Source organism: Rhinoderma darwinii, chromosome 5, assembly GCF_050947455.1.
Source record: "Rhinoderma darwinii isolate aRhiDar2 chromosome 5, aRhiDar2.hap1, whole genome shotgun sequence".
NCBI classification, from domain to species: domain Eukaryota; kingdom Metazoa; phylum Chordata; class Amphibia; order Anura; family Rhinodermatidae; genus Rhinoderma; species Rhinoderma darwinii.
Window position 1 is genome coordinate 340,352,125 of NC_134691.1, and position 9,293 is coordinate 340,361,417.

The 9,293-nt window shown below is 45.3% G+C and overlaps 1 protein-coding gene across 1 annotated transcript in view; it reads right to left on the minus strand.

Annotated features, from left to right (window-relative positions):
* Positions 1 to 8,900, minus strand: part of LOC142652628 (voltage-gated inwardly rectifying potassium channel KCNH2-like) — a 151,920-nt gene extending 143,020 nt beyond the window's left edge. The window contains exon 1 of the mRNA XM_075828284.1: positions 7,065 to 8,900. Within this exon, the coding sequence (XP_075684399.1) occupies positions 7,065 to 7,140 (76 nt within the window). The 5' untranslated portion in view covers positions 7,141 to 8,900. The remainder of the gene's footprint in view (positions 1 to 7,064) is intronic.
* Between the last annotated feature and the right edge of the window lie 393 nt (positions 8,901 to 9,293).

Consider the following 9,293-nt stretch of genomic DNA (forward strand, 5'->3'; position numbering starts at 1 on the left):
CTGAGTTATTACTTACTATATCTTATATAGTGTAGTATTTTTGTATAGATGTGAGGGGGTTAGGTGTTAGGTGGGGAGGGGGGAAAGGGGGGGAGGGGGGGTTCAAATAATAAGAAAAAGCCGGGCCCGATCAAAGAGACATTGAAGGATGGACGATGGTGTTGGTCGGAGCTTAGGTAAGAACTTTGGACTGGACATTGGTCTTGAATTGGATAAAAAGTCATTAATATGGGTATAATGTAGATATTATGTATATATATATATATATGTATGTTCAGTATTGTTTTGTATATATTGTATATATTGGTTACTAATTGGTATTCATATTGCGGATTTGTGGTTAATTAAAAGGGTGGAGGGGAAAAAAAATATAATAAAAAAAATAAAAAAAAGGGGGGGGGGGGTTATTTGCCAATTAGGCACATCTTCTGTTTTCTCATGTAGGAATTTCTCATTTTCCTTGTTTAATATATTTTGATGGGCACATGGACCGGTTAGGGTCAGTTTTTGGTTTTATTGTGGTTTAACAATTTTATTTTATTTTTTAGACTGTTACTGTTTTTGTTCTTTTGTGGCGTCTGGATTGATTTTGTGACTATGAGTTTTGTGTATTTGTATTTATACTGATGCGAGTGATGTGTGGATGATGAGAGTGATGTGTGGATGATGTGAGTTATAATACAGACGACTGAGTGCTGGTAGGAATGTGATCTGGACCAGAGAGGAGACGGCTGAGATTCATGTTTATAACTTGTTCATTTTGTGTTGGTTTATGACCCGTGTATTGTATGTGCGGATTTATGGCATGTGTATGTTTGTTAACATTTATTAAAAAGATGAGAAGTGGTACTGTGCAGTGTATATATACAGAATAATACAGATACTGAGAATTACACCCAGTATACAGGACAGGAGAAGTGGTACTGTGCAGTGTCCATATATACAGAATAATACAGATACTGAGAATTACACCCAGTATACAGGACAGGAGAAGTGGTACTGTGCAGTGTCCATATATACAGAATAATACAGATACTGAGAATTACACCCAGTATACAGGACAGTAGAAGTGGTACTGTGCAGTGTCCATATATACAGAATAATACAGATACTGAGAATTACACCCAGTATACAGGACAGGAGAAGTGGTGCTGTGCAGTGTCCATATATACAGAATAATACAGATACTGAGAATTACACCCAGTATACAGGACAGGAGAAGTGGTACTGTGCAGTGTATATATATACACAGAATAATACAGATACTGAGAATGACACCCAGTATACAGGACAGGAGAAGTGGTACTGTGCAGTGCCCATATATACAGAATAATACAGATACTGAGAATTACACCCAGTATACAGGACAGGAGAAGTGGTACTGTGCAGTGTATATATATATACAGAATAATACAGATACTGAGAATTACACCCAGTATACAGGACAGGAGAAGTGGTACTGTGCAGTGTATATATATATACAGAATAATACAGATACTGAGAATTACACCCAGTATACAGGACAGGAGAAGTGGTACTGTGCAGTGTATATATATATATACACACAATAATACAGATACTGAGAATTACACCCAGTATACAGGACAGGAGAAGTGGTACTGTGCAGTGTATATATATATATACACACAATAATACAGATACTGAGAATTACACCCAGTATACAGGACAGGAGAAGTGGTACTGTGCAGTGTATATACAGAATAATACAGATACTGAGAATTACACCCAGTATACAGGACAGGAGAAGTGGTACTGTGCAGTGTCCGTATTGTGGCAGCACAGCTGCTGGAGTGTCATATTTGTGGCACTAAAGTGACGTATTTCAGGCAACCAGGATGTGTAGAGAATTAGAGGCTTTTCTCTGGAGATCAGTTGAAGTTCAGATTCCGGAATGAGGGTCTGTTTGGACGGATGAGGGGGATTTTTAGGTGGTCTCCCGCTCCAGCCACAGTCCATGGTTTCGGCTCCTTTAAGAAAAGGGAGATGTACTCCCACAATGCTGCCAACCTGGGGGGATACAGGTATCCTGAGTCTGTGGGGGTCCAGCCTTCTGGTAAGAACATGCTATTATTTTGAGGTGCAGGGCCGTTCACCCCCAATATCTAGGGTAGCTGTATATTTAGTTGGGGACTGGACGGCCGTGGGTTTATTTAGCGCTGTGTTGTAAGATAATGACGTTGTTTGCGGACGGTTTTTTGTAGTGGGATGTTCTCGTGTGCCGACCACCTTACCCCGGACATGACGATCCCGTGAGCCGACCTGCCCAAAAGATGTCACATGATCTACATAATAACACGACCGCGCCTGACAGGACGCACACAATGTCACATGACGCTTCATTATCTCACCGTTATCCGTATGTCACGTGACACGTCTCGTGACGCAGCGTTATCTCGTGGGACTCGCCAATATCATCGCTCCCTCCCCCATTTTATTAATACCTTAGTCCAAGTCAAGAGCATCCAGTCTTCAAGTAGAAGTCCTTGGTAGGGATCACTGTTACATGCGTCCTAGTCTTATCTGTCTCTGGGAAAGCTGGGTGACAGCCAGTATAACCAGTGACTGCTCCAAACAAATGGCCACCCGTTTCCCCAGAATCTGAATGGTATATATTTCAGCACTGTTATACACCGCTCCCTCTCTACTAACGTTCCGTCAGTGTAAATGTCAGTCTTAACTGTTGTTCTGACATTCTATTCATGAAGCAGAAGGCTCAGGATGAACAGAGCAATAGCTCTTCTCACACAGGGCACTTCTAGGAATAGTTTGAGGACCTATAAAAAAAGTGAATATAAACAGTAAAAAAACAAACATATGAATGACATAACATAAAAATAGGTTTAAAAGCTCTGCTAGCTGTCAGTGAGTAGAAACATCGCATCCAGAGGCCGAATCCTGCCCTGACCTAGTGCTGCTCACACAGCTGAGTGTCCGCTGCAATTGTAAACAACCTAGACAATCTTTAGTGAGTTACAGTCTGTACTCCAGGCTAATACAAGTTAGCTGTACTGATACATTGTAACAAACTATCAGGACAGGAGAAAGTTTGTGCTGCTATGTTTAGCTCACGGAGGATTGCCCAGACTAGAGACCATTGTAACAAATCCTCAGCTGTGAAATGTGTTACGTCAGGATGTGGTTTTCAGTCGATGGATGTAATCAAGAATGTTGTAATTCACAGACAGCAAGCAGACTTCTTGAAAATGTTGAAAATCTGAAACTCAAAAGGGCAAGATTTATTAATACTGTTTTCATTTTAAATTTAAACCCGAGCAAAAGATGCGCCAAATTGATCTCAGAGGCGCCTGCTGTGTGATAGATTTGGCGTCTCCTGTCCTGATAGTTTGTTACAATGTGTCAGTGCAGGTAACATGTATCAGCGCTGTTTATCTCTCAGTCTACGCTGGACACAATGGTGCGCAGTGCTTTAAGTGAAACAAATTCCCTGTACAAATGTGACGCGGACCGTAACACGAACGATCATTGCGGAGTGTTTAGAAAAGCGCCAAAGTAGGCGATAGACATCATTTCGGGAAAGCAGTCTAGAAAGTAAAAGGAGCCATCAGATCGGTTGCTACGGTCAACGCTAATGTTTTTCCTTTATAAATAGAGACGTAGCTGAGAAGATCCAGAGCACGAAATATAACGCTGTATACACGACTTCAGGCGGCAGAGCAACAGATCACATTAAAGGGCCAGTACACCTGAAATCAGCACCTTATAAGGGCTCGTCCACACGCTGCGGAATTGCTGCGTATTTTCAGGCCGGAATTGAGGATGGAAAATACGCAGCAAAAAAGTGATTGAGATTTAACAAATCTCATCCACGCGCTGCGTAAATATTCAGAGCAGAAATTGACCTGCGGTGCGTATTTTTCGGACCGCAGCACGGCAATTCCTGCTGAGAAAAGTGACTGAATTGCTGCGTTTTTCTGAGATGTCCCCATCCCCCAACATTGAGAAAAACGCAGCAAAATACGCACCATTTTCTGCCGTAATTCCGTTACGTGTGGACGAGCCCTAAATGTTCAGCATCATTATAAATACGTATAAGAGGAGCGGCTGATAATCCGAACAGAGTGACATCATTCATTTATGGCTACCGGATGTCAATCATTACCCAATAATGTCCCCGCAGTGGAGTGGCCTCAAGTGCAGCCCCGGGGAACGTTCATAGACGAGCTCCTTATTAATGTAAAATTGGGAGAATGGGGATAAAACTGAAGTGGATTAAACCTGCTGAGTACAGATAATGTAGTAGTGTTACCTGCAGTCCTATGTAACACCACAGATAACACAGTGATTACTCTCGAAGTACAGATAATGTAGTAGATGTCACCTGCAGTCCTATGTAACACCACAGATAACACACAGTGATAACTCTCTGAGTACAGATAATGTAGTAGATGTTACCTGCAGTCCTATGTAACACCACAGATAACACAGTGATAACTCTCTGATTACAGATAATGTAGTAGTGTTACCTGCAGTCCTATGTAACACCACAGATAACACAGTGATAACTCTCTGAGTACAGATAATGTAGTAGTGTTACCTGCAGTCCTATGTAACACCACAGATAACACAGTGATTACTCTCGAAGTACAGATAATGTAGTAGATGTCACCTGCAGTCCTATGTAACACCACAGATAACACACAGTGATAACTCTCTGAGTACAGATAATGTAGTAGATGTTACCTGCAGTCCTATGTAACACCACAGATAACACAGTGATAACTCTCTGATTACAGATAATGTAGTAATGTTACCTGCAGTCCTATGTAACACCACAGATAACACACAGTGATAACTCTCTGATTACAGATAATGTAGTAGATGTTACCTGCAGTCCTATGTAACACCACAGATAACACAGTGATAACTCTCTGACTACAGATAATGTAGTAGATGTTACCTGCAGTCCTATGTAACACCACAGATAACACAGTGATAACTCTCTGACTACAGATAACGTAGTAGTGTTACCTGCAGTCCTATGTAACACCACAGATAACACAGTGATAACTCTGAGTACAGATAATGTAGTAGTGTTACCTGCAGTCCTATGTAACACCACAGATAACACAGTGATAACTCTCTGAGTACAGATAATGTAGTAGATGTTACCTGCAGTCCTATGTAACACCACAGATAACACAGTGATAACTCCCTGAGTACAGATAATGTAGTAGATGTTACCTGCAGTCCTATGTAACACCACAGATCTTAGCTCTGCTACATCTGCACACTCCTGACATTTTATCCTCTACTCTTCTTTATGCAGCTATCACCAGAACCTCCTGACCTCAGGCAGCGCTGCAGGATTAGAGGGTGACCCCGCGCCCCACTACATAAGAACATCCAGTTATAATATTAGTCCTAGGTCCGTCCTGTAGTTGGACATTGGCTGATACGGGGGGGCTCTATAATGAAGGATGTATATCGGGGGCTCTATAATGAAGGATGTATATTGGAGGCTCTATAATGAAGGATGTATATGGGGGGCTCTATAATGAAGGATGTATATCGGGGGCTCTATCATGAAGGATGAATATCGGAGGCTCTATAATGAAGGATGAATATCGGGGGCTCTATAATGAAGGATGAATATCGGAGGCTCTATAATAAAGGATGAATATCGGAGGCTCTATAATAAAGGATGTATATTGGGGGCTCTATAATAAAGGATGTATATCGGGGGCTCTATAATGAAGGATGAATATCGGGGGCTCTATAATGAAGGATGAATATCGGGGGCTCTATAATGAAGGATGAATATCGGAGGCTCTATAATAAAGGATGTATATTGGGGGCTCTATAATGAAGGATGAATATCGGGGGCTCTATAATGAAGGATGTATATCGGAGGCTCTATAATAAAGGATGTATATCGGAGGCTCTATAATGAAGGATGAATATCGGGGGCTCTATAATGAAGGATGTATATCGGAGGCTCTATAATAAAGGATGTATATCGGAGGCTCTATAATGAAGGATGTATATGGGGGGCTCTATAATGAAGGATGTATATCGGGGGCTCTATCATGAAGGATGAATATCGGGGGCTCTATAATGAAGGATGAATATCGGAGGCTCTATAATAAAGGATGTATATCGGGGGCTCTATAATGAAGGATGAATATCGGGGGCTCTATAATAAAGGATGTATATCGGAGGCTCTATAATGAAGGATGTATATCGGAGGCTCTATCATGAAGGATGTATATGGGGGGCTCTATAATGAAGGATGAATATCGGGGGCTCTATCATGAAGGATGTATATCGGGGGCTCTATCATGAAGGATGTATATCGGGGGCTCTATCATGAAGGATGTATATCGGGGGCTCTATCATGAAGGATGTATATGGGGGGCTCTATAATAAAGGATGTATATTGGGGGGGCTCTATAACGAAGGATGTATATTGGGGGGCTCTATAATGAAGGATGTATATTGGGGGGGCTCTATAATGAGGCTAATCCTGGTGGAGATTCAGGCACAGAGGGGGAACGTGGGACACAACAAGCTTCACCACCCGGATGCCACATGGTCAGCAGCTGGCACAGTGAGGCTTCTAATATGTTACAGGTCAGCACCTTTGTTCCAGCTGCTAACTATTGATATGCCCCATATCAGGACCCCTGTGCCTGCGGTTGGCTACTGGTATGTCACGTCAGGACCCCCATGCCCGCTGCTGATTACTAGAATGTCACATGTAAGGACCCCCGTGCCCTCTGCTAGCTGCTGGTAAATCACCATTCCAGACCCCTATGCCCACTGCTGGCTACTGGTATGCCCCGTATCAGGACCCCTGTGCCCGCTGCTGGTTATTAGTATGTCACATGTAACCCCATGTTCCCACTGTTAGTGACTAGTAGATTGCCTGTGGGGATCCCCCTGCCCGCAGCTGATTTCTGGTATGCTACATGTCAGGACTCCTACGCCCGCTGCAAGATACTGTAATGCCACATGTAAGGAACCTCGTGCCCATGAACTGCTTATGGTGAGATAATAAGAATCAACATGAAACCATTTCTTACTTTGTCCTTCGAACTTCCTAATAATAGTGTCCAGGAAGGTGTTCTGAGGGGCGACGTGACCTCTTCGGACAGGCATCCTTATCCCATGGGTAGCTCCTGCCGTCTATCCTCCTCCTCACTGATCACATGAAGGGTGGTGGTAGGTGCCACCCCTAGGACACAACAAACAAGACGTATAATCTCGGAGTCCGATTCAGGCAAAGTAGATCCAGGAAAACGGACATAGAGAGGTCCCCGGTGCCACTGGGCAAAGCCGTCAGATCCAAGTGTCCGGGTAGGAACGAGGGGACTGCTGATCTCAGCCCGTGCAGCTACCCGATGCCGGTGGTCTTCTTGCGGCTCATTGGTGGTGTTACTCTCTTACCTGGGGTCGGGTCATATATGGGGAGGGTTTAGGAAGAAATCCTATAATGCCAGGCGATACCCATCCACCTGCTGCAGACTCCCAGCACCTGTATTCAAATCAGCCGCTGACTCTCAATGCCAATCGCTGGGGCTCATCTACACGTGTGCCAAGCGGTCGGCTCTGTTAACCCTTTCCTGTGCTGCAAAGACAGACGTCGGTAGTCCTAACGGCCGGAGCATTCGTCCAGGGAGCTGACGGTCATGCCGGGCACAGTGGCTGAAGGGAAGTGAACAGACGGTTATCTCGTCCAGAGCCTGTTGTCAGCTGGTAATACACACATGAAAGACACTCACCCTCCTCCCCGCATAACAAGGCGTTCAGCGTGGTCTGCAGTCAGGGCATGAATGGAGCCTATAGTCAGGGTGTCATACCCAGGGTAACGGGGCATAGGGTAACGTATAGGAGCCTAGGTACGATATACCATGAGGTGTCACCAGCTCAACTCTACCAGCAAGGAACTTCCACAATGTATACACAGGCCGGTGTTCTAGATGCCCACAATATTACCTGTGGGTTAACACGACATGCAATTGGGTATGGGGGTCACTGGGCACACCAGAGAACTTCCGGCTTGGATCACCACCATTAAAGCTAGGTGCCCATCCTAAGGATACCACTAAATTCAATAGAGGGCACTGGGCAACTCTGCAAGGATCTTGCACAATTATCTACCCCCACGTGATGCCAAGAAGGACCCGACTACTCGCCGCAGGTCATGGGGCACTGGACGTACCGGAAGCCGTGTGAGAAAATTGCACAATGTATCCCCCTCCTCAAGGACGTGTCAGCTCACTAAGAATAGGTTCAAGGTGCCCGACCTTAGACTGGCACTTGTAAATGTTATACCCTCAGCGGGCACACTTGTTGCGTCTAGAACAGAAGAAGAATATTCCAGGAGGGTGATCCTGCGGGCAGAGCAGCAGTCTTTAGGTAGAGACGATGGTGGAGAAAAGCTTCGCAATCCAAAAAAGCGGCGCTAATCGAGATATCCTAGTGGGCGCTGGTGGCGCTATTATCCCATGATCCTTTGTTGAGGAAGGCGGGAATCGGTGGTGAGCGTGCACAGGAGGGAGGTCAGAACCTGCAGATCCGGGTGACGAGTTGATCCGGGGTGTTATTCTGCTGTCACCTGCTCCGGCGCCCCCTTGTCGTTGACTACGTCCCTATAGTCTGTGACGGGCAGGGTGCAGGACGCGTGCTCTAGCTTGTAGCTGGCAGGGAGCCTGGGCCGTCTCCTCCAGAAGGCATCCCCTTATTAGGAGAGAAGGCAGAAAGGGATGCTGCAGGAGACGGAGAGTGTTTTGCCTGTTGATGCTGCTGCTCCTCCTCGCCCTTCCTCCCCCTCCGCTGTCAGACAGAAGGGATTCCCAGCTGGGAAGTATCACAGGCTCCTGTGTTATGGAGAGAAAAGATGGGTGGGGGGGACGACAGGTCTGTGTGCGGAGAGATAGAGGCGGGGGGGGGGGGGGGGCAGATGAGGTGGAGTCACCGGTAATGAGGCTCCATCCAGAGGACGCCTCCATCACATGCACAGCTTCTTAATGAGGGGCTGCGTGTGGGTCAGATGGAGCTGGCAGGGAAAGGGTTAAAAGGGTCAAGTTAAACGTCTTCTTATGTCCATTATGGACGGATGGTGAGACTAGTGCGGGGACAAGAGGGGAGCAGCAGGTGTGGGGAGGAGGAAGCAGGAGAGGTGTGAGGTGCAAGACAGGAGGAGAGAGAGAGAGGTATAAACGAGGCATGAGGTGCTGGAGAAGAGAGAAGGATGAATGAGGAACGAGGTGCTGGAGAAGAGAGAAGGATGAATGAGGAACAAGGTGCTG